Source organism: Lolium rigidum, unplaced genomic scaffold, assembly GCF_022539505.1.
Source record: "Lolium rigidum isolate FL_2022 unplaced genomic scaffold, APGP_CSIRO_Lrig_0.1 contig_28943_1, whole genome shotgun sequence".
NCBI classification, from domain to species: domain Eukaryota; kingdom Viridiplantae; phylum Streptophyta; class Magnoliopsida; order Poales; family Poaceae; genus Lolium; species Lolium rigidum.
Genome location: NW_025900101.1, coordinates 355,326 through 381,401, shown reverse-complemented (window position 1 = coordinate 381,401; position 26,076 = coordinate 355,326). Strand labels below are relative to the sequence as shown.

The window sequence follows — 26,076 nt, the reverse complement described above, 5'->3', positions numbered from 1 at the left end:
CAAGTTCCTGGAGAACCTCAACCGACAGATGGCCGCTGACGAGAAGGTACAGCAACTGGAGCTAGCCCTCGTCAGGATCCACAGCTTGATCGAGGTGTCGGAGAAGCACACCATAAAGAGCGCCACACTGATCCAATGGCGGGAGAAGCTTAAGGAGGCTGTTTCCCGTGGTGAAGAGATGCTTCTCAGTTTCAAGCATCATGCAACAGACAAAGCAGCTCGCTGGAGCAGCAGCAACCAGCATGAAGCTGCTGAGACCACTCTATCTTTCACGTCAAATATGTGGTCCCGCATGGTGTGGTGCATCCGCATCACTGCAGCCGCGATCTTCTCCAGTGACAAGGACGTGAAGAAGCTTCACAGCACAGTGGAAGCTCTTGAGAAAGCATCGGAAAACATTCGGGAGTTCATAGAATTGCTCAAACTAGACATCTCATCAAACCACAAGCGGAGACACCGTACGATTACCACCGTATCGTCAAGTTGCTTTGGGGATTCGCCGTATGTGTTGACATCAACAGAGGAACTTCTCATCGAGGTGGAAGATCAAGAGCTCCAGGAACTGACTAAGCTTATGCAAAGTCTAAAGACTTGGCTAAGATCAGCATGGCCATTGATATCATGGAACTGCCAGACATCAAAGCATGTCATACTAGTGCAGTGAGCTGACATCATCCAGAAAGCTAGGAACAAGAACACAAAGCTGAGGAGCTTGCCAGGTTGAAAATAATATTGCACACCCTACTTGCCGGCTTAGGTTCTGATGGTGCTGAGGGTGATGTAGCCTTGTTCTGGAGATATGGAATGCTTCAGACAGTCAGCTGGTTGTTGCTTGTTAGCCTTGCTAGCCTGTTCGCAGTGAGACTCCTTCGGTTTTCAAAAGAAAAATTAGAATAGGGTTGCATAAATAATTCTCAAATAAATGCAGAGAAATAAGACGAATTCTTACTTTTTGATGCTCATATTTACCAACATAGCATTCTGTGAGTTTAAGCATGGCAGCGCCCTTCTTGGTTGGCAGCACGCCTGTGGATTGTAAATTCCATGACCAGAATCAATCTCAAAGCAACCGAGCCACATCGGTCAAGTGCGATCAAGATACTTCCCACGTCATACTGCATAGGCATGGAAAGTGAGCATGAGGAATTAAGTTGTGGCACTTGCCATTTTCCATCAGTGCCAGATGTAATGCTGGATTTGTAATATTGCTTAAGGAATATTTGAGCTGACTCTATGTATGGGGGGAAAAGAGAAGACCTTGATTTGTTTTTGACATTCCTTGCAGAATCATCAAGTGTCAATATGCATAAGATTCTATAATCCCATGAATATCTGAGTCGAAATTCTCCATAAGGAAACTCAAGTGTCAAAATACAAACACGGTGATCAGAGAAAATTATAGAATTCACAATGTATTGGAGCTTTCAGTATTGGGTACGCCCTTTTTAAAACACTTTCATAATTGTAAAGCAAGGTACAGATGTTTCAAGTAACTACTGACACGGTTCCACAGTACAACAAAGCATTAGACTATAGATAATGTATGGTTACTCTTTTTCAAGAACAATGTATGGTAACTCCTGATTTCCACTTATGCAGGCCAATGAGATCCACATCACAATATCGGAAGGGTTAGAGGATCAAACAGTAGATACAGGGAGGTTCATAAGACTGGCTGGGTGGGAGGTTTTGGAAGAGCTAGAGACTACATGAGGCAAGTGAAAAAAAAAAGACTTTAAGCGATTCATGCAGTGCAAACAGATTACATGGCTATTGAATAGAAGAATCCTACAAAATGGGGGACTCTAAAAAGGGAAGTGCAGAGAAATACTACCACTGTAGTCATTGCAGTGAGCGATGATGTGATCACTTGTGGAAGGAGGCTGAGATTCACTTGCCAGCTGTCTGCACCAACGAGGAGGCAATGGCATATAAGCATGGGAAAGGTTCGAAGCGTTGACCGAGGTCAGAAACACCATCAAGATGGCATACCGTTCATAGATGCACATCAAGTTACAAACTCACTGCATAAATGAAGAAGCAATGGAGAATGAAATGGTTGAGGAAAAGCTTAGAGCAGTGCCAAAGAAACCCAAAGTCACTGAGAGAGCACAAGATTCAAAGACGTATTTATCTGCCCCTGCATGAACAAAAGGCAGTCATGTTATTATCAAATATACATGTTGTGGAGTTTGTCATAGAATCGTATCTTCAGAAGTTTAGATTAATTGATGATTCAAATTGAGGGATGCAAACTGGGGTACACATTCAACGTGTTCTCACAATGGTCTGGTTTTTTTTAAAGAAAATCTTAGTCCTTAAATGTGCACTGATAACTGATAAGACATTTAGTACACAAGGTGAAGTATCTGAATGTTATATGTTCCAATGCTACTTCCAGCAATCTTCAGTAAACCTCATTTTTTGGCCACTGAGAAGCTTTGTGTTACAAATGAATTGGCAAACCTTGAGGGCGTGCAGAAACCTCTCGAAAGTACATCATGAGCACCCGCATGTGCTGTTGAAGTTCAATCCACTCTTCGACACACCATCAGAAGAAGGATAACCTGGTGGAAACACAATTCCAATCACCAGAAGTCTTTGCACGAGCAGGAACCATCCTTGAAGCGATGGAAACGGCTCCGGTCACGCACTATGATCTCCCGGTTATAAATCTGTGATATGCACTTTATCGCCGCATGACAATCCGAGCATACACGTAGGTTTTTTACCACGCGGACCTGCGTCCCAGGACGAGTCCTCAGTAGCACAAATGCAATTGCCAGCTTCTCACTATGCCACTGAAGCGCACCCTCCTTGTCTTCCTCGTCAAGATCAAGGAGCACCTCTGATGTAGCTGCAATGTGCCCAATGCGCCTTAGCTCTCTTGACATCTCCTCAACCATCATGTATATCTCCTTGTACTGTGGATGCGACTCATCCCCTGCTATGAACTCATGGACCTCTCCATCAAGCTCAACGATGCTGCATCCTGGCACCTTCGTAATTCCTCTCTTGCTCATCTCTCTCCTAATCTCCGACTTCTCCTTCCATCTCTGTGTCAGTGCGAATACGTTCGAGAGCATGACGTAGTTGGCCTCATGAGCAGGGTACTCATTAAGAAGGTCCCTGCTGATACTTTCACCGAGTTCAAGCCGACCATGAGCACGACAAGCAGCAACTAGTGTCCGCCAAATTATCGGGTTTGGTTTCATGGGCATCATGCGAACAAACTCCAACCCCTGCTCAACCATGCCAGCACGACCAAACATGTCAACCATGCAACCGTAATGCTCGATCTTAGGCTCAATACCATGCTCTATTTTCATTGAATCAAAATAGACACGACCCTCAGCAACCATTCCGGCATGGCTACATGCAGTGAGCACCCCGATGAATGCAACATCATCAGGCGGCACGCCAACAGCCTTCATTTCCTCGAACACCCCGACAGCTTCCTTCCCACGACCCTCCATCGCAAGTGCATCAATCACTGATGTCCATGACACAACAGTCCGCTCCTCCATCCCCTCGAACACCGCCACCGCCCCATCGACATCCCCGCACTTGGCGAGCGTGTCGATCAGCGCATTGCAGAGAGTCACAGACTTCCCTATCCCCTCCCTCTCCACAAACCGCCCAACCCACCGTGTGAGCTCGAGCGCGCCCAAATCAGCAGCGGCCGCCAGGACCCCGAGCACGGTCACCTCATCCGGCCGCACTCCACTGGCCTGCATCGCCCTGAACAGCCCGACTGCATCACCCGACAGGCCACCACGCACATACCCGCCGATCATGGCGCTCCAGGTGACGGCACTGTCCTTGGGCATTCTCTCGAACACGTTCCGCGCGTCACCGAGGAACCCCGCGCCGAAGCAGGCGTACATGTGTATCAGCGTGTTGGAGACGTAGTGGTCCGCCGCGAAACCGAACTTGAGAGCGGCGGCGTGGGCCTGGAGGCCGGCGGCGGGAGACCCCGGATGCGCAGCGCAGGACTTGAGGAGGAACGGGAAGGTGAACTTGTTGGGGGCGATGCCGCGGCGGAGCATGAGCGGGAAGAAGGCCGCGGCGCGGCGGCGCGCGGAGGGGATGGGCGAGGCGACGTGGGCGCGGATGAGGGTGTTGACGAGGAAGGCGTCGAGCGGGACGTTTGGGAGGAGGAGCGCGGCGACGAGGGGCTCGAGGAGCGCAGGGGCGGCGGTGGCCGTGCAGGCGACGAGCCTGGTGAGGACGAGCGGGTTGGAGTGGAGGCCGCACTTGAGGAGGAAGGCGAGGGGCTGGAGGAGCGACGCGGGCGTGGAGGCGCGCTCCAGGAGGCGGAGGCAATGCTGCTCGGCGGCCCGCCGCGCCGGCGGCGCGGGGTGCGAGGCGCGCGTGGTGTAAAGGCGGCGGCGCGGAGGCGGGCGGCATTTGGTCGAACGCATGGCGGGCGAGTCAGTGTTCGTGCGGTTTTGAATTTCACTGCGTCGTGCTCAACAAGCTCAGCTGATCTACATCTACTCGACTTTGATGAATTTGGCCAAGCGAAATGCAATATTTGGGCATTATCTTTGCAAATCTTCCGCACATCGTTCATATAAGAAAGATAAAGCAGGATACTCAAGCACAGTCGACTAGGACCACGCGCTGATGGAGGCGCCGGCGCCGGCATATACCTGCACGGGGGATTCCGGTGGACGGCGTGGTCTATAGAGCAATTCCGTCCAGGGATTGGAGGCAATGTCGAGGTCTACACTAATATAAGCCCCTTGAGACCCACGCTCACCCACGCTCAGGCGATCTGGCGATTTTCAGGCGAACTTGCGCCGCCGCCGGCTTTTCCACCACCCTCGCTCCCCTGACCCCCCGTAGCCAGTGGTACTCGCCGGCGCGCTCGGCGGAGAAACATGTCCATCCCAAAGTGGACGGCGGGCTACCCATCGTTCGAAGAGGAGGTGAGGTCGGGAGAAGAGCTGAGGCGGAGGGAGAAGGAAGCGGCGAGGGCGGAGGAGAGGAGACGGGCGATTTTGCGGAGGAAATTGCTGATCCTCCAGATCAGCCTTGCCTCAGAGTGGGCGATCGAGCAGATGGCGAAAGGCTGGCGGCCGCAGATCTCGGGGCAGGGCCTCGAGGAGCAGGTTGCGGCGGCGCTAGCAATGATCAAGCTCAAGGCGCCCGACGATCCGAAGAGGCTCATGGCGGAACAAGGGCTGGAAGATCTGGAAAATTGGACGCCATGAGCGTCATGGATGGTGGGCTGTTTCGGAGATCCGCTGTTTCTGATGGCAATGATACTGGTTCTGCGTCTCCGGGTGCTAGGAGTTTGGTGGATTTGCGACGGCGAATGGAGAGGATCCGTCGTGGTAATCCCTCTCCGACTCGGGGCGGCTCGCCGGAGAGATTTGGGGGAACTTCTCGAAGGTTCCAGAAGCTTTCCTTGCCGTTTGGCAACGTTGTGATGGCTTCCTCTGGTAACCGTCGATCTACGGTTGTTTCGAATCCAGCCGTTGAGATGGTGGCGGTTTCCAGAAATGCGCCTTCTAAGGCGGATAAGTCTGGAGCGAATACGCTTGTGACAGATAAAAATCGCTTGGGCAGATCTAGGTCTCCGCCTGGGTCTCAGACACTAGTCTGGGTCAGGAGGGAGCTGGTCCGAGCTAGATCTTTCACTCCAGCTGATTGTCACCCCGCTGGGGCAGGTTTCCTTCCGAATCCAACGACTGTAAAGTTCTCAGATCTGTGGGGTGCTGAAGCTGGAAGGAGATCATACGCAGAGATTGTCAAGATGGTGGGAGGTGGTCGAGGCGGTGGAAGAGGGAGTGGAGCTGGTGGTGGCCGTGGTCACAGTGGTGGGCGTGTGCCACCAGTTGCTGTGGCGGCAACCATTTCCTCTCTTGGTGGCGCCTCTGATCCGGTCCGAATTAAATCGGAATTCCCCCAGGGGCCGGGGCAACAGATGGGTGCCGCTCAAGGTATGTTCCCCATGATGAATCCAAACATGTGGAATGTTCCGATGAATCAGTGGCAGCAATTCTTTGGCAACCAGCAGTTTCCCCCCCATGGTTTCAATCCTATGATGATGATGCCGCCAGGGATTTCCCCTACTCTTCCCCAAACTAATAGTCAGGGGAGTAGTGCCAGTCTGGTTCCTTCTCAACAGCAACAAGTGTCTGGGAATAAGAACAAGAAGAAGATTCAGAAAGGGGCTACCTCTGATAGTCAGAAGAACAGTGGAGATAAAGGGGGGAGCTTGATGCAGACTCCATCATCAAGTGGACCTGGGCCTGTTCTTGATCCCAAGTTCAAGAATGTCACTTGTTACAACTGTGGAGAGTTGGGTCACTATGTTGGTCTGTGTACTAGGGTGAAGAGATGTTTCATCTGCAGCAAGACAGGTCATCATATGGACAACTGCCTGATGTGGTATTCCCTCCTACCCACTGCTCAATATTGGGGTAGTGCAAATCCTGGCCTAGGTTTTTTCCACGTGGATGTAGAAGGACCTGAGGCTGTCCAATGGTTGAATATGGATAATGTTGGGATAGTGGTCATAAAGGAGGGTGAGATTTCTGCTGAAGAACTGGAGAAAAGCTTCAATGATATGTGGAAGGTCAACTGGTTCTGGCAAATTAGACAAGTTGGCCCTAAGAAGTTCCTGGTGAGGTTTCCCCCAAGCAAGAGGATCAAAGAGCTAGTGGAGTACCCATCTATAAATCTCAAAAAAGTGGGAGTTGTGATCTATTTTGAGAACTGGGAGGGGGAGACAGAACCTTTTGAAGAATTCCAAGAGATATGGGTCAAGATTTTTGGCATCCCACCCAAATGGCTGACATGGAAGACTATCTGTCAAGTTTCAACTGCTCTTGGAGTGCTAATTAACATTGATTGGCAAGTCATTTTCAGAAGCTTCTATGAAGAGGTCAGAGTCAAAGTGGCTGTGAGGGACAAATCAAAAATCCCATCCAACAAACTGTTCGAGATGGAACAGTGTTTCTTCTTGATTAACTTTCTGGTGGAGAGTGATGGTGAAACTATTGAGGTTGATGGGGATGATGATGAAGATCCTGGTCAGAGTAATGAAGGGGACAAGGTTGAAGATGATGCTGAGCTTGGTGATGACTTCAAGGCCCTTGAGAAGAGTAATGCTGGTGGAGATAACAGCAAGATGGAAACTGATCCTTCCTATTCTGGGGGTAGAAGTGGTCCTAGGCCTACCTCTCAAATGGCTATGGAGTCATCTGTTCAAGCAAAAGTTTTTGGTAAAGAGCCTATGATCCCCACTTAGTGTGCTCTGGTCATAAGAAGTGCTGAGGAAAATATTGGAAAAAACCTGTTACAACACTTTGAGGAGGAAGAGGATGATGCGGGTGAAGGGACTAAAAGTGCTGAAGAAGGGGAGCTGCCCAAAGCTTGTGTCTCTTCTATGCTGCCTAATGTGTGGAAGGAGAAGAAGCAATGGGGCCCTGTGCAAGCAACTAGGATGAGTTCTAGAATCCCAAGAGATGGTAAATCTGCTATTGAAAAAGCCCAAGATCTCAAGAAGGCAAAGAATTTGGAAATTCCTAAAGGTAATATCCATGGTTTCTCTAATTCCTTTGCTGCCCTTGATAATCATACTCTGTATAATAATGCTAAACATGCTGGCATTAGCCTGGGTAATAAAACTAGAAACACTGATGATGTCATTGATCAAATTAAAAAAGTTGAATTAAAAAGACTTGATGATTTTCACCAGACTAATCCTGCTAGCTTTCTTCCTAAGGACATTAGTCTCTCTGTAGAGGAACTGAAAGTGGGTATGGATGATGAAAATGTGGGTCCATCTAATCAGGATGATTACACTAGTGATGTACCTGATGATGATGAACCCTGGACATTAGTCCATAGTAGGAAAAAAGGTAGAAGGAAATTAATCTTTAAAAAGGTAGTAGCTCTAATATGGAATCCTAGAGACTTAAATAGGCCTGATAAGATTACTAGAGTGCATGGTCTCATTAGAGAAACATGTCCTGATATTATTTGCTTCTCTGAATCTAAGAAAGAAGACTTTTCTAGTTTGCAGCTGAAACAAATTGATTCAGGTGGGATTTTCTCCTGGAATTGGTTGCCAGCTGTTAAAACTGCTGGAGGTATCCTTGTTGGGATAAACAATGAGATTTTTGATATTGTTAGATGGGATATCTTATCTTTCTGTGTCTCTGTTCAAATTAAAGGCAAGAAAGATAAGATAGTGTGGAGAGTTATTGCTGTGTATGGTTCTGCTTATGATGAGCATAAATTAGACTTTATTAATGAGCTTCATAATGTCATGGTTTGTTGGAGTGGCCCCACTTTAGTGGGTGGCGACTTTAACCTCATTAGAGAAAAGTGTGAGAAAAATACTGGTAACATTAACCAGCATTGGGCAAATTTGTTTAATGATTGGATTAATAAATTCAATTTGATGGAGCTTAAGAACCCTAGTAGACAATTTTCTTGGGCCAACAACCAAGATAATTTGGTGATGGCTTTGCTTGATAGAGTTTTTGTGTCTACTTGTTGGGATGCTTTGTTCCCTGCTAGTAGCTTATCCTCAAAACCCAGAGTAGGTAGTGACCACACTCCTTTGATTGTGGACACTGGTGCTCTGAAAAATCCCCAGGACAAGCAATTTAGGTTTGAAAAATGGTGGCTCAATATTGAGGGTTTTGATGATGTGGTTACTAAATTCTGGAATATCCCATGCTATCATAAAAAATCTCTTGATAGATGGCAATTTAAGATGAGGAATACTAGGAAAGGTTTAAAAGGTTGGTCGGCTAATATTGAATCGGCTCAGAGAAAACTTAAACAAGGATTAGTTGCTGAGTATGACTTGCTTGATATTTGCTCTGAATCTCAGAATTTATCTCCAAATTCCAAACAAAGAATGAAAAGCATTGCTAATGAGTTGACAAAAATTTGGAGTAATGAAGAGATTAAAGCTAGACAAAGAGCTAGGGAGAGATATATTTTAGAGGGTGACCGTAATACTGCTTATTTTCATGCAGTTGCCAACCAGAGGAGGAGGAAAAAACAGATCTGTCAATTAAAAGGCGAGGATGGGATGGTAGAGGACAACAAAGGTATGTTAAAAATTGCTGTTGATTATTACAAGAACCTGTTTTGTAAAGAAACTTGCCTGGATATTGACCTGGTAGATGATTTCTGGGACCCTGAGGATTTGGTGTCTCAAAAACATAATGATATGCTTAATGCTTGAGTTTTCCGAGAAAGAAGTTAAGGATGCTATCTTTGGCTCTTATGCTGAAGGTGCTCCTGGCCCTGATGGGTTTTCTTTTTTGTTTTATCAACATTTTTGGGAGCTCATTAGAGCTGATTTTATGGCAATGGTTAAGGATTGGAATGAGGGGAATCTTGATCTATTTAGATTGAATTTTTCCCTCTTGACTTTAATTCCTAAGGAATCTGATGCTGTAACTATACAGAAATTCAGACCTATAGCCTTAACCAATTGTAGCTTTAAAATTTTTTCTAAGTGTGCTACCAATAGGTTGGGTGTGGTCAGTGAGGAGCTTATTTCTCCTAGCCAAACAGCTTTTATTAAGGGTAGATACATTCTTGAGAGTGTGGTTTCTGCCCATGAGGTCATCCATGATGCAGTTTATAATGGGCACTCTGGGTTTGTTTTCAAACTTGATTATGAAAAAGCATATGACAGGGTTGATAGGGATTTTCTTTTGAAAGTTATGAGGATGAGGGGCTTTAGTCCCAAGTGGATGGATATTATTGAAGGTCTTTTGCACAATGGCTCTGTTGGTGTTAGAATTAATGACTGTAATAGTCAATTTTTCTTAACCAGCAGAGGGGTGAGACAGGGGGATCCCATCTCACCTATCCTCTTTAATTTTATGGCTGATGTCTTTACCAAGGTGCTTTATAAAGCTGCTGGTTGTGGACAAATTGTTGGTCTTATGAGAAATTTGGGAAGGGGTGGGATTATTAGCATGCAATATGCTGATGATACCCTCCTCTTTCTTGAAAATAACTTACAAACTGCTATAAATTTGAAGTGGATCTTAGCTTGTTTTGAGCATATGTCTGGGATGAGAATTAATTTTCATAAATGTGATCTTGTCCCTATTAATGTGGATGAAGAGGATGCTCAACTTATTGCTCAATCTCTGAGTTGTAAACTGGGTGCTTTCCCTATGAATTATTTAGGGGTTCCTCTTCACCATAGTAAACTCAGAAAAGAGGACATCCAACCTGTTGTGGATAAAATCCTTAATAGAGCTGGGGGTTGGAGAGGGAAACTTCTTAATCATGCTGCTAAATTGGAGCTGGTGAGAAGTGTGTTGGCTAGTATTCCCCTTTATCTCCTTAGTGTGATCAAGTTCCCCAAATGGGCTATTACCCTTATTAATTCCCAGATGGCTCATTGCCTATGGGATAACTATGAGGGACATCATAAATATCATTTAGCCAACTGGGGGTTAGTGACTAGGAAGAAGGAATATGGGGGCCTGGGCATCCCTGACCTAGCAGAGATGAACATGTGCCTACTGGCCTCTTGGGTTAAGAGATATCATCTAGATGAGGATAAGTTGTGGAAACAGATTGTGAATATTAAATACAATCTGGATAATCCTAATTTTTTCTCTTGCTCTTTAAATGGTGCCTCTCCTTTTTGGAAAGGAGTGATGTGGGCTGCTAATGCTGCTAAGATGGGGTACCAATGGAAGGTTGGGAATGGTAAGAACATCAAATTTTGGGAGGATCACTGGTTTGGGTCCTGTTCCCTGGCCATCCAATACTGGGAGGTTTATTTCCTAGTGAATGAACAGAATAAAACTATTGCTGATCTGTGGGATGGGGATACCTTAAAAGTGACCTTTAGGAGATGTTTTGACCATAGTTTGATGTTGCAATGGCATGAAATTCAACAAATTGCTCAAACTATTGCTATTGATGATTCTAAAGATAGTCTGATTTGGATGTGGGAGGCTAATGGCCAGTACAGTGTGAAATCCATGTATGCTGTTATTAACTTTGGTGGGATTTTGCCTGTTGATATTCATTGTGTCTGGAAACTCAAAGTGCCCCCCAAAATTCATTTCTTTCTTTGGTTATTGGCTCATAACAAATTGCTCACTAGAGATAATTTGGTTAAGAGACAAAATGTAGATGATTTGACTTGTGTGTTTTGTAATGAAGTTGAATCATGCCAGCATCTGTTCTTTGATTGTGTGGTTGCAGCAAAGCTTTGGGATGATATTGTTAGTGCTGTAAATCTGAATATCAAAATCTTGACTATGCATGACATTTCTTCTCTTTGGGAAAATAAAAAGAATGCCCATATAAATATGATCTTTGCTGCTGTGTTGAGAGCTCTCTGGATTACCAGAAATGACTTTGTTTTCAATCGATCTCAATGGCTTGGCATGCAGGGTTTATGGAGGAATTTGGTTTGCAGCTGTGTACAATGGCAAATCCTCCTGAAGGAGGAAGAAAGAGGAAGATTGAAGACAATATTGAGCAAGGTGGAGGATGCAGCTCGGAGGCCGCCGCTGCTGTTGTGGCCGGAGCCTGGCTGACTCCCCAGAAGAAGGCCAGAACAACCTTGGAGATCTGTGACATGAACACCACAAGGGGGTTTGGGCCAATGCTGATCACCGCTGAGGATCTGAGGAGGACGTTGGAGGCAAATGATCTAATCCTGGTGGGTGATGGAGCTGGGTTCCAGGTTCTGAACCGCCCATGAAAAACTGAGTGCCTTGGTCTAAAAGGTGTTTGTGTGATATGCAGAACTCCTGTGGTGTTTGTTTTCTTGGCTGCTGTTTCCCCCTGGTGAGGGGTGTAGAACTGATATGTTGTGGAAAACCTGTGGTTTTTTGTGTTTGGGCCGAGTTTAGGTGTGGTGAATTTGGACGTGTGAGTTTCTGTTTGCTGTATGCTACCTTATTTCGGTTTCAATATATTTTGGAACCGGGGCGAGGCCCTGTTTCTCTAAAAAAAAAAAAAAGCAGGATACAAATTGGTGTCGGTCTATTTGGACCTCTAGAAATGGTCTGATTTTTAACAGCTGGTTATTCGTAAAATAGAGCTCCGCACTGTATTCAACATGGGTCTACCTTCACGCGGAGGACCAGCGGGCAGCGGGAAGCTATGGCTAATGGATATCTATATGTTGCTTTTCATTTTCAGATGGTTGATACACTGGTCCTTCATGTAAACTTTGGAATTACAGACTTTTTGAATAAATGAAAAGACCGTGTGCTAGAGACCGGTAAAAAACATCGTTCATATAACATTACAATTTACCCGACTCCAACGATATATGACATAATGTACACAGCATCGTGTCAAAGCTGATTAAAAATGATAGTACTCCAGTCCAAGATGGATCAGAGAACGTATCAGCAGGAACAAGTACATGTGAGTATCTGTCAATATCTCGCTACGCTCAAAAACTAACATACCCACCGAAATGAATCCTCTCCAGTCCAAAATCTGAGGAAGTTTTACATTGCTGGTTTTGCTCATTGACCTAATTTTGTAAATGTATTCTCTGCAAGTGACGAACTAGATTTGGTATACGCTGCGGCGATGGAACTAACTGTAATGACTATTGTCTACGAGTAAATTTTCCATATGCCCAGGCCATAGCCTACTTTGATCAGCAGGAGCTCAAACACCATGTGCAGGATGCTTGTCATGCGCACTTTGGATCCAGGTATTTCGGTCCAGCTGACAGATACTTCTGCCATGGGGATCCTGAGGTGCTTGCATAGGTATACAATCTCAACGTCAAAACACCACCTGCTCATGCAAAAAGAGAAAATGAACACTCAGAATCCTTCAAGTTTATGCTTTACAAAATTATTTTTCCTTTAAAGAAAATACCTCTTCAATCTGATATTTGTGAAGAGTTTCCTTGCAGCAGATCGAGTGAACATCTTGAAGCCACACTGGGATTTTTAATGATAAAACAAATAAATAGCATTCCTCCAAAGAAAAGATTGTACAGAAGGACCATCGGCCCATCTGATGCTGGCCAAAACATACCTGTGTATCTCGGATTCCAGGACCAGCAGTCAACAATACTACCAGGTGGAAACCTTTCATAAGGAAATTCCGATACCATTTCCTCTGCAGTAAGCCAGGAAAAGCATATGCAGCATAAGGGGGGCATCTAAGAGAAGTAGGAAACAAAACCACACAAGTGACAGGAACAGAGTTTTAGGAGATATACAGTGGCAAGAGCCTGCTTCTCCAGATGGGCACGGGAACCAAAAACAGCAATTTCAACATCAGACAGTCTCTGAGATGAACTGCCAGAGGGTAAAGTGGATTCAACTTTCTCCCCCAAGGCACGGATCTAACAGCAAAAACACAAATGTCAAGATGTTATGCTCATCATAATCAAAAACAGCCCAATGTCATGCTATTTGATGGAGCATTTGCTTTTTCAGGAAGCTATTTGATTTAGCTTATGACAGACCTGAGCTTCAAGTTTTGCCAAATCAGTGACTTGAGTTGCACCATCAGCATCAAGCATGAGTAAAAGTTCCCCACGTGCATGGAGCATCCCCTAGACAATGCTTCCACAAACAATTGGAAAGCTTCAATTATTAGAGTTGATTTGTTACAATTATTGCATTGGATAGGTAGTTCAACACTCACTTTTCTGACTGCTTCACCTTTCCCATGGTTTCTTCCAAGTAGAAGAACTCGAACATTGTCAATATTGTGCTTCTTTACATACTCAAATGCCACTTTTGAGGTGCGATCAGTACTACCATCATCAACAATCAAGACCTTAAAAACAATAAGTAAATAACATTTTAAACCTTCAAATTAACAAAATTGATACAGGATATATAAGAGGTTGCGCGACAAAATGCTAAATATCAGGTAACTACAAAACGATGAAAATGCTAACAAGGTTACAGGTAACAAGATTTCGAATAGCAACTGTACTACATACCACATAGATATGCCTGGCTGAATTCTGCACTACTGCAAAGGCAGTTCAGACTATTAAGGTCTCATCGGACCATCTACTGGATTCAGTGAGGCACCATGCCATGCATAACATACATTATTATGTGAATTAGTTTGTGGATTTTGCAATGACATAGCTAGCAAGATCAGCGGTGCATAATTGCAAAGCTCACTTGGGAGCAATATTTTCCTCTTATTAAGGGCTTTTCTAAGAGAACCAAATATAGGAGAAGCAATTACAATTCAGATGCTGATACGAACTAGCTCCACGGAAATTTATGCAATTATTTCCTATTATTGAAGGCTTTTTCTAAACAATAACAGCGGCGTAAATCTGACTCTATACTCCAAGATCCAGGACTTTAGTTTGTCTTTACAAGTATTCATGTATCAGAAAAATCTGTAACAATTTAAGTTCCATATGACATCATATTCTGTTCACTAACTAAAGATCAGGCCAAGCTCCATTGCAGACAATTTTCAAACTAATGGGGGGGGGGATACAAGACCCTGGAATCTAGGAGGGGAAAATTCCATTGTGTGCAAACCAAAATAAATAAAATTACATAACAAGCATCTCTTGGAGCTCCAGGAAAACGTATGCAACTATTTCCTCTTATTGAGGGCTTTTCTAAACAATAACAGCAGCGTAAATCTGACTCTGTACTCCGAGATCCAGGTCTTTAGTTTGGTTTTACAAGTAAAATAATATTCATGTATCAGAAAAATCTATAACAATTTAAGTTCCATATGACAATCATATTCCGTTTACTAACTAAAGATCAGGTCAAGCTCCATTGCAGACAATTTTCAAAACTAATAGGGAAAATATGAGACCCTGGAATCTAGGAGGGGAACATTCCATTGTGTGCAAACCAAAAAAAAAATTACATAACAAGCATCTCTTGGTGGCTGTAAAAGTGTTAGTGATGATTCATGGCATCTACTATATCTATATTTAACCAGCTTGCATAATATACTCAAGATATTAGGAGAAATCTCAAATTAAGTTGCACAATTTCCCATTCTCGCCTAGTTAGTTTCCCTTGCAAAAGTAGCCTAACAACCTTCTTCCAAATGCATCATATCAAATAAAGAAGACAAAGAAGATGTTCAATTCCAACATTGCAACATACCTCATAAGAAAATGACTTGTCAGCAGCTGAACGCTGTTTCAGGTAGCTAACAGAGAAAGAAAAACACAGTGATTAACTTAGCAAAATAAGAAATCACCTGACATACTGTATAGACTGTGCGTACTGTTCAGAGATAACGAACTTAACAGAGCAACTAGAGCAGCAAATGCTGGTTTCAGATCCTTACTTGAGTGTTTCTGTAAGAGCCTCCGGGAGCCGAAACTCCTCGTTGTAAGCGGGAACGATCAAAGAAATGTACTTCTCGGCAGGGTCAAAAATCGACGGGCAGGGAACCTACAATAGGTAGTAACACAAGCAAATCAGCAAACACCTAGCGCACACCGTGTCACGGCCCAGGTAAGATAGAGACGCAATCAGCACCTTCTTGAGCGAGCCGGGGTCCTCGAAGAAGGCGTCGGAGACGGCGGTCCTCTCCAGCCTGCGGCCGAGATCCAGAACGGCGTTACCAGTCAACGACGTGCACGGGCAGATCGCAGGAGAAAAGGGCAAAAGGAGAAGATGGGGTTCGGGAGAGGCTTACGAGTGCATGCAACCGATCTTGCGGATGTGCTCGAAGAAGACGGCGGCGATGCCCAGCCCGAGGACGGCGACCTGCGCGCATGAGTAGAAGAGATGGGGTTAGCGGGCGCGAGGGGGAGGGAATGGGAGCGGAGGGGAAGGGCAATACGAGGGAGGCGAGGAGGAGGGTTAGCGAGAGGGAGGCGGGGAGAAGGTCCGCGGCGGAGGCGAGCGGCCAGGCGGCGCCGGCCATCACGACGGCCGGTGGGTGTCGTGAGTCGTGACCAACTCAACGCCCACTGCTCGCTCGCGTGCGCTTCTGGTTCCCTGCCGATGGGGAGATCTGAAGCCGGCAGCCCGTTCGATGTTTTCGTGTGGTTTAGAGCATCTCCACTCGTGCCCCCGAACAGGCCCCCGGCGAGCGTTTTTTACATCCGGACGGCGTAAATCGGCCCAGTCGCGCCCCCGGTTCCTCGTTTTCGTCCGGATTTGGCCCTTCATCCATCCGGCGAGCCCACGCCGTCCCCGGTCCCCCGGGGCGCACTCGGGGACTCCGGATGAAACGTTTTGGTGCGAAACACCGTATGGACCCGCGTAGTCGGCGACAGGAAAACCAAATCCTGTCGATTTTCCCTCCATTCCCTCCAATTTGCTTGCATATCCCCATTCTCTCCCGCCGAATTTCGCCATTCCCCCTCGTCTTCGAGTTCCGAGTTCCGGCGGCGCCTCTCCTCCACCACCGCTCTCCTCCTCATCTTCTCGTCCACCACAATGCCGCCGAAGGGGACGACGAGGAAGCCGCGGGCGAGGAAGGAGCGGCCGCCGGGCATGACGAACGCACGGTGGGCGGCGGACGAGAAACGGCGCGACATCGAAACAAGCCGCAGGGCGGCGAGGGTGAAAAAGCCGCCGCTAAGAGGGCGGCGGAGGCGGCCCGGGAGGAGCAAGCGAGGAAGATGAGCATGGCCTTCGGCCGGCGGCGGCGGCGGCGGCTCCATGTTCCCGGCCAATGGCCGGCGCAAGGTACAAGCGGTTCCCCGTCGTCCTTCTCCCCTACGATGTACTCGCCGTCGACGACCGCCATGTTCCAAGAGGGCACCTACGTCCGGCCGTCCGAGTTCACGCCGTCGCCGCCCGAGCTTGACATCGACGGCAGCGGCGGCCAGTTCGAGGGCACCTCGCCGGTCATGCGACGAGGGCCGCTCCCGTTCGGTGCCCCGTTCGGTGCGACGCCGGCGCCGAACGATGAGGCGATCCACGAGATGATCACCTCCGGCTCCGCCGCCGCCGGCTGCGAGCCCGAGGTTCTTCATGGACGCCGCCGCCGCGAGCCCGGGGTTCTTCACGCAAGAGGAGGCGAGGGCGACGGCAGCCGTGGCGGCGCGCAAGGATCAAGTGGAGGATGTTGCCGACGGAAGCCAAGCCGTCGAAGAACAAGAAGACGAAGAACCCGGAGAGACAACTCAAGCCGACGTCAACCCGTCGAAGGGGAAGAAGAAGAGGAAGAAGGACTCGCCGCTCGCCGAACCGCGTATCAAATGGACGTCGAAGGAAGAGGAGTGCCTCGCCGAAGCTTGGATGACCGTGTCCATGAACGGCATAATCGGTGCCAATCAGTCGTTCGACACCTATTGGCTTCGAGTGAAGCAGGCGTACGAGGAACGCAAACTCGTCGATCCCTACTTCAACAAGACGAACATGAACGTGTACCGGGGAGACAAGGCAATGGCCACCCATTGGGGGATCATGCAGACGGCGTGCAGCAAATGGCACGGCGTACAGGAGGAGATCGCGAGAGTGCCGATCAGCGGCCATGACTTGGAGCAAAAGGTATGCTCCGTCGACCCTGCATCACCGAGGTATATCGTCGTTAGCTGACCCGTTTCGCCGTGCTCTTTTTTGCCCAGCTGCGCCGAGCTTTGGACATGTACACGGACGACACCGGCCTGCAGTTCAAGTTCCTCAACGTCTACGCCCGCCTCGAGCACTGCAAGAAGTGGAGGGAAGTTCGCACAACCCTCTCGAAGAGCAAGACCGAGCAAGTACAACCCCGACGCGCCGGCGGCTTGCGCGTCGGAAGGGCGCCCGAACTCGGCCGAAGAAGCCGAAAGAGCTCAAACGGACGGACAGTCCCGCCGACAAGATGCGGGCGTCGATCGACAAGTGCTTGGCCGACTTGAGGTCGCACGCCGACGGAAGGCACGACAAGTTCGACGGCAGGTGGCGGGAGATGCTCGCCAACCGGGGCGCCCGGATCGCACTGCTGAAGACGACGGCGGCGGCGAAGAAGAGGAATACAGACTTGGCGTTCCTGATGGGCGGCGGCGACATGGAACTGATGGACGAGGAGACGAGGAATTGGTACCGGGCCCACCGCAGCGACATCCTCCGAGCCCCTCCGGCCGGTCCTTCGTCGTCTCCACCGGCTCCTACCTCCTCTACCTCACCATCTACCTCGTCGGCCGCGGCTGCGTCGACGTCTCTGCTCGCCGCTTCCTCGCCGGCCGCCGCCGCCGCTCGGCCACGGCGTGCGATGAAACTGGTCCGTCGGACACCGCCGTGCCGGCCGGGACTGCCGACGAGCCTGTCTCCGTGTAATTTCCCTCCGATCGCCGATCTGTGGCTGATCCTTTTGCTCGTTTTGCCGATCAACTGGCCGTGCTTGTAGCGCGGGACGGCTATTTGTTTGAATCTAAACTCTATCCGCCGAACTCCGGGTGGACGACTGGAAATACGGTACTCCCCACGACTTAATTTCATCCAATCCGGCGGTAGTTTCGTCCGGATTTGGGCGTGGGGAGCCCCAACGGCTGGGGATGCTCTTACTCATGTCATCTCAAAATCTACGGTATGTTTATGCAAAAAAATAAAAAATCGTATGCGGGCTAGGATTGTAGCATTATAATTTTTGTATGTGTACTTTTTCTATGTGTCCACAAAAGTTACATTTGGATTCTCAAATTTGCCGTACAATTTCCTCGCCGCCAACTCGCCCAAGGCATTCTCAAATATTTGCAGCTCAACGAAGAGCGCTAAATGGTCTTGTAGGTGTCGTGGTAAGGCGGACGTGGGCGTACTGCCAAACGTACCCTAAGAAAAAAATATTACTTCCAACCTACTCAAAAATTCTTATGTTTTTGTGTGCATCTTTTACTAGGTTTGATACACATCTTAGCGCAAATATGTGCGCCATCAGGTCTGATCGTGTCAAATGTGGATAATGGGGAGCTGGCTCGCGTCAATGTTGGACCAGGAGGTGCTAGCCATTTGCGTTGTAGTGTGTTTTGAGGTATTTTTGTTGTGTTTGGTAGTTTTTTAGAAGATTCACATATCTTATTCCTACCGTAATTTATGACGTACTTAAATACTTTGTATAGTTCTAATATGTCACACCTTTTGGTATCTATTGGTACAAATACTAGTAATGAGATATGTATTGGTAGTGTAGCAAACCTACTAAAAGACAAATAGCCAGGAACGGTTGAGCTCAATTTCCAGAGTAGCAGTCCAACAATGAATGCCGGCCTATATAACGTGAGAAGACAAAGTAAAAAAACATGCTCAATAACGGTTTGGGATTAGTGAGTTGATGACATCTATTAGATGAGCTAATCGTACGGTACAGGCAGCCAAAACGTTGTGAGGGGTTGTTGGTCGTTCAATTTTACCGTTACTCAATATGGTGGTATGAAACTAGGCAGTGATACGAAGTGTGAGTTCTACTATGGTTTTATCTTGCCGTTGTTACCTCACTAGGGATAAATGAACGCATATGTTACTATTGTCTTGTGACAAACAAAGGTAATCTCATATGTATTGAGGTATGATATTTGATATTCAACATCATGTCATATAAGCAAAAGAAATACTCTGTTTATTTTAAATCTGATTTGTGGAGTTTTCTCTTACTAGAGGAGTATTAATGGGATGTGTGCATCATCTCAACTATAGGACATGGTGCTCATATGAATGTTTATCAAACAAATTATAAAGTTACATCAATATTATGCCTTCTTTGAAGCTGTTTTGATTTCACCATGTTTATGAGAGAGTAGACAAGTAAAACTATGAACCTGGTCTGTTTTTCGTCATAAGAAACACTTTTTAATTGCATTTACAAGCCCTCTATTTTCAGCAACCATTTATTTCAAAAAATAGAAACATTTACTTCTCTTGCATTTAGTTATCTCGTTTGTATTACTGATATCACCACTACACTTTGCTTTTGCATTTCATTTTATTACCATGAATTTATTTTACCTTTCATATATAGTTAGTTCACTTATTGTTTAGCTTGGATATCACAGGTGTGCAACACACCAAGCTTAGGGAACTGCACCACTGTGAGTTTTTCTTTACCTTTAGATCTACAAAGCATTTTTCTTTGTCTTGTTTTTGTCTTTCTTTTGTTTTTTTCTTTTGTTTTTAATTTGTGTTTGCTTGCTTATTAAAAGTTTAAAAACCCCATAAAGTGGATAATGGAAAATACCATAAAAATTGGTATTTGCAACCAGACTTTTAAGATAGCAAGTCCATCCAGAATTGTGACAATGACCAAATACAGAAGGATGACTTGTACAAAGTGAACCCTTGATAAAAATAGACTTAGGAGGTGTTTGGTTCGCACATTTTTTTATCTCATACCATTACTCGCATATGGTTCAGTTCGGTAGTGAAAAGGTGATGCATAAACGAATTCTAACGCAGCTCAAATCCATTCCTAGATAGTACCCACAGGTAACAAAATGTGTTACGAGAGCTAGTCAGGTCGAGCGAAGCTTTCCGGCTCGATACCGGCCCTTGAGGATCTCAATCCTCCTACCAATTGTCCTCCTCGAGTCACAGAGGCGGGCGTGATACAACCTCAGTCGATCTACCCCTCAACTTTATCTTTTCGGAAGGAGCGATCGCCTGTGGGGAGCAATGGCGCCAAGCGACCCTCTCCTCTATTTGAGGCGGTCTTATTCTATAGATCCCCACTACCTCGTTGACGTTCTACTCTGTTCCTGACCGTACGTCCACCATCTCACCCATCTAGATCTCAATTTATGTTAGACCACTCCCACCATATCTCGTGTGACCTTGTTTTTGTGCATTTTTGTAACTTGATACCTTTACTGCCGTGAACCAAACAAAATTACATATGGTATCTTAACTCCTCTAATAAAAAAAATTGCAGATGGTCTCTTACTCATCTAATCCCAGTATAATCTTGTTCCCTTACCGTTTACGAAGTAGCATGTAAACCAAACATCTTCTTAGTCATTTTGTAATACTACTTGCCCCAGTGACTCCCAATCCTACATCAGTGTCATACACTACCAACATGTACCGCCAAAATTTCTCTTGCATAACCAAATACATTATTACAATCAACCTTCGAAACAAGGTGAGCATTCGTGATATATATGGTGAGAGCTCAGGTTTTTATCTCCCGAACTTTTGAAGAGGACAATCCAAACATGTGCTACCCATTCACCAACCAACTACCCTGGTGTGACTACAAAGATCATGAACAAGGACATTAGTCAACAAATGCTCACCTGCTTACTTGGTCACGGTTTATGCCCTTGTAAGCATGATATGATGGCCATTTTTTTATATCTTTTCGTGGAGATAAAATACAAGTGTTTGATTTTTCCAAGGTGATCACGGTGTCTCCTAATTGCTAGTGCATAAAATACAAAATAACCTTAGTCAATTTCATCTTAATTAGTTGTCGCATATAACCTCTTTAAATTAAGGAGCTTGTATTTTGTACGGACGGTTGATCCCTTAACCTTCAAGCCTAGCCTAGTCGTGCATACGAGCCATTTGCATCATGTTCGATTCAAAAGCTCATAACATTGATAAAACAAAAGGATGGCATTAGTGCTTCATGAGTTGTTCAAGCAAAACTTGGCCAAAATGGAGCTAAAGAGGTAATTAAAATCTTAAATGATGAACCATTATTAATCACAAACTTTCTAATTAAAAATGTATCAAAATTTGGGAGGAGGAGTAGTTAAATGTACTACAAATTAAGATTCACTTACAAGAGAGCCACCAATAGGATTCGAGATACCATGAGATTAGGCTCTAAATCACACATGGTATCTTGTTAGTATATGGGTAGAGACACTACACATTTGTTTGCTGAAGTTCACTGATTTGTTAGGGGAGTTTGCTGAAGTTTTTGTATTAATTACAAGTTACGTCTAGTTTTTAACCTTGTCTCTTTTGTAGCCCATATCATATGTTATTTTTATCAAACTCTTCGACAATGAAATAAAGTAAAAACGATTTAACTCTAACAAAGAGCAAAAGGACAATGAATGATACATAAAGAATCATTTTACTGGTGTCATTCATGTTACTGACATTGACGGGGCGGTTCCTTGGCAATGCCCACCATGAGGGGCTTGGGTTTAGAGAAAGGCGACGACGGAGTTTTCGGGAGCGAGGCGCTACACGACGTACCCAGGTTCACGTCCCCGCGGTGGAGGATCGCTACGTCCTGCTAGCAATCCATTATATGAATATATGTGTATAGGGGGCCGCCATAGCGGAGTAGTTGTATCTAGTCTAGTTCTAGTTCGCGGGTTGCGGGGAAACATCTAGTGATACCACACCTCACATGATACCATGATACCATGATACCACTTCACAAAATTTAAATTTGTAAGTGACAAAAAAAATTGCAATAAATTTGTGGCTGTTCACAAGATGTATGTTTACATTGTCTAAAATTTTCAGATGCAAATTTAAAGTACACAAAGAGAAACAAAAAAGACAAATGTTGTGTGAATAGTGGCATTTTGAGTTTTTGTCTTTATGTGACACTATTCATGCTAGATTTCTCTTTTTTGTTTCACTAAGGATATTTCAAATTTGGTTATGAAAGTTACAAGGTATGTAAACACACATGTTGTGAACACCCAAAATTTTAGTTCCGAATTTTTTGACATTTACAATTTAAATTTTAAAATGTGGTATCATGGTATCAAATAAGGTGTGGTATCACTAGATATGTTCTCCGCGGGTTGCGATGTCTAGGCGAGTCGCCTCTATGATTTATATTTCTCAATATGTGTGTCCCTAAGAAGTGCCCCCGCCTGGCTTTATATATCAGCCAAGCTATGGTTTACAAGAGTCCTAGTACGATTCGTATTGGAGCCTTCTTTCCTTGTAGTCCAAGTTGAGGCGCGTGCAGGTCCAGCTTGTCGAGTCCTTGTGCTGGTCCAGCTTCATAGTTTGCACCGGGTATGGCAATGTCGAGTACCCGAAGGGTTATGCCCACTTTCAGAAATTGTTGCATTGACTCTCAAGCAAAAAAAAAGTGATTTCCTTGCATACAATAATTTGAATGTCCAATATATCATAGGAAAATGCTGTGAAGGGACTAGTAGCATGTGAGGTGAATGGAATCGACTAAAGGCTATAATTTGAAATGAGTGTTCTTATGCATATTATCTATATTTCATGGCTCATCGATTGCAGTTGGATCTTGTTACAACATTAAGAGAGGTGAACGAGTACACAATTTTTTTTCAACACACTAGTATTGGCTATAAATGTGTCTCCTAAACATGATGATGAGTTAATAGCAAATTGAGTTGAAGGAATTGAACATGAAATTGTATTGGGGGAGCTTCATATAAGACAAGGAGCTTGATAAAGGAAAGACCTTCACCTGCAACTTTTCTCAAACACAAGAGATCACGACGTAGATGATAGCAATTAATATGACAACAAATACATTTTTATTGTTTGATGCATGGAGGGGTGCACATAAGGGACCTCAACCGGTATTCCTCTACATTGAGATTTTAAACATCTAACACAATTTCTCCGCGAGAAGATTCTTATGTCTTTTGTGTAGGGTATTTTGTATTGTTTGGTATAGTTGTTTTGACAGCCTGCTACAAATTGTTTGTTAATAAATTTTACGCCATACTTCAACAATTTAGGAGTCTTACTTCTTCGTACTTTCGGTATTTGATCAACAAATACAAAAACTGAGTTGTTAGAACGTGGATTCTCTTACATATTGCACCGTGCCGTAGAGTCGTTTACATGTGGGCCCCATGTTCGGGAGACTCGCGTGTCAGCAACGCACGTTAGGCCATGCACTATGTGGGTGCGGTTCAATGAAAAATGTGGTATGTATTGAGTTCACTTCTATTTATCTACTATGCTGAGTCGTTTTTCTTTGGGCCGATTCTGACAACATGCATGCACCTTTTCATGCATGTGAGGCAACATCTTTCTCCTCTCTTCTTTACGACATATGATGCAACTCTTCCTAATTTTGACACAATTTTGCTTTGAGCTGAACGACCATATTGGTTCACTTATTTTTTCTAACGCATTGAACCAATGATCATTATGTGTTTAACCAAACCAACAATACCGATGGTTCGCATTTCTCTCACATAGTGCATGGTCTTACGATGCGGTATGTAGGAGGATCCCCTTCGTGTTTTTGTAATGCTAGAAAACTATTTAAGTACCAATAAAGTGACACTGTACAATCAAGCAAGCACAAAAGATAATAAACCTCAACTGCAAAGCTCACATATCACATTTTGTAAGTTAAAATCAAATGAAAATGATATGCTAGGGTGAAAATTGTAAACTCATAAAATAATATGCAAAATAGTATTTAAACTATGCAGATATGCAAAATAATATCCGCATCTAGTTATTAATAATGTATCAGTTGTATCCCGGCGTTCACATTCATAAAGATGTCGATATGATTAAAAAACACTTTGAATGTGTATCTGACATTCACCGTATCCACACAAGCAAGAAAAAGGGAAACACGTATGCACACAGGTTTAAACTATGACTAGAGTTTTTTTTCCAACTTATATACATCTAGTCTAACTTTAGTAACTTTAGGCAGCTCTTACTCCTCTGAATTGCATGGTAACTAATATAATGTTATTAATGGATTATATATATGCAATTAAGACGTAAATTTCACATATTTTGTTTAATTATTGATCCTACAAATTAGGTATTATGGCTAAGACGGATTTGTGCGTACCTATTCATATTGGCATAGATAGTGTGAATTGAAGGGGAAAAGTCCGGTTTGAACCTGGGTGCCAGGTTGGAAATGCATTTTTCAAATGTTAAAAAATTCTGAAATAAAAATAACCGAGTACGTACGCATGTTTCATGTGTGCGTAGAAAGTTTTCGCGGAGAAACCACTTTTTTTTATTTTAGAATCTAAAAAAGACAAAATACGTCACATATATACTGCTATATAGCCCTGCAAAATTTCACTTTTTTGCCGAGACAAAATAAAAGGTTTTTTCGTCACGAAACTCATGTCTAGGGCACATATTTGAGATCATCTGGGAAATCATTTTGTGTTTCGATTTTTAAAACATGTTTTAACATCACAAACGGAACTTTTCAAAAAGTGGGTTCACATGCCCCCATGTTCCATATATGCATACAACAAAACTGTAAAAACCACACAAGAAATATAACCATATCTCAATCCATTATGTCATAGTTGTAAGTCATTGATCTCATATAACTCGAATACATGTCAAATGGGCCCACACGAGCACCCACATGCACACAAAACAAATGTTTCTTTAACAAATACTCCCTCATATGTAAATAAGGTTATTTAGTTTTTTGAAGTCAAAACTCTTTAAGTTTGACTAAGTTTATGTAACAATATCAACATTCACAGTGCATGTTGAATATATTGTGAAAACATGGTATAAGATAGTGTAGGTTTTTTTTGCGAAAATAAGATAGTGTAGTGTAGTGATACTGATTTGGTATTGACGAATTTGACCAGTTTTGCCAATTTTGGCTTATTTTTACAAATAGATGTTACGGTTCAACAAAACAAGACAAGTTTTCAAACAAATCAAATGGAAACTAGTTAGTGTTGCGTCCATATGTGCTCCACCAGATCATCCTGCAACTGTTGATGCATTGTGGAGTCTCGAATCTCCTGATGCATAACGATGAACGTAGCCCACGATGCCGGCACCTGGTGGTTAGGCTGTGCAAGAGGACCCTCTCTGTCATATGGTGCAGCTTGTATAATACGATTGCATGTCAAATGCGCCCCGCTCACACACAACCAAAAAAAAAGCATTCTAAAAACGAATGTTTTTCTTTAGCAAGTACTCCCTCGTTCTATGTAAACAAGATTATTTAGTTTTGCTTTAGGTCAAAACTCCTTAATTCTGATTAAATTTATGTAAAAAAATATATCTGCATTCGCAATGCTCATTCAATATATTGTGAAAACATGGTACATGATAATGTAGTGATACTGATTTGCTATTGTAGATATCGATATCTTCGCGATATCTTTCTACTACTATTAAGTTGGTGGAACGTAAATTACTTGTACTTAAGGAAAAGCTAAGAGGTCTCATAAATACAAAATAGCCAGTAAGATTTATAAAGATCTTCTAGATCTTATAGATATCA

The 26,076-nt window shown here is 44.6% G+C and overlaps 2 protein-coding genes across 2 annotated transcripts; both read right to left on the bottom strand.

Moving 5' to 3' along the window:
- Positions 1-1,727: 1,727 nt before the first annotated feature.
- LOC124680810 (pentatricopeptide repeat-containing protein At4g21065-like) lies at positions 1,728-4,424 on the bottom strand. Its single transcript, XM_047215849.1, has 2 exons — positions 2,467-4,424; positions 1,728-2,140 (listed from the first exon to the last, which is right to left on the bottom strand). The coding sequence occupies exon 1, from the start codon at positions 4,422-4,424 to the stop codon at positions 2,589-2,591; it is 1,836 nt and encodes a 611-aa protein (XP_047071805.1). The 3' UTR covers positions 1,728-2,140; positions 2,467-2,588.
- Positions 4,425-12,307: 7,883 nt separating this feature from the next.
- LOC124680805 (dolichyl-phosphate beta-glucosyltransferase) lies at positions 12,308-15,902 on the bottom strand. Its single transcript, XM_047215845.1, has 11 exons — positions 15,790-15,902; positions 15,643-15,713; positions 15,483-15,540; positions 15,289-15,395; positions 15,102-15,147; positions 13,645-13,779; positions 13,463-13,552; positions 13,214-13,339; positions 13,027-13,110; positions 12,865-12,929; positions 12,308-12,780 (listed from the first exon to the last, which is right to left on the bottom strand). The coding sequence occupies exons 1-11, from the start codon at positions 15,871-15,873 to the stop codon at positions 12,594-12,596; spliced, it is 1,053 nt and encodes a 350-aa protein (XP_047071801.1). The 5' UTR covers positions 15,874-15,902; the 3' UTR covers positions 12,308-12,593.
- Positions 15,903-26,076: the final 10,174 nt, after the last annotated feature.

Excerpts from the sequence above, each read along its gene's own strand:
- LOC124680810 (XM_047215849.1), bottom strand. The coding sequence starts at position 4,424 with ATGCGTTCGACCAAATGCCGCCCGCCTCCGCGCCGCCGCCTTTACACC.
- LOC124680805 (XM_047215845.1), bottom strand. The coding sequence starts at position 15,873 with ATGGCCGGCGCCGCCTGGCCGCTCGCCTCCGCCGCGGACCTTCTCCCC. Across the intron at positions 15,396-15,482 it reads ACCCCGGCTCGCTCAAGAAG|GTTCCCTGCCCGTCGATTTT; the intron begins GTGCTGATTGCG and ends TACCTATTGTAG. Across the intron at positions 13,340-13,462 it reads TGGCAAAACTTGAAGCTCAG|ATCCGTGCCTTGGGGGAGAA; the intron begins GTCTGTCATAAG and ends TTTTGCTGTTAG.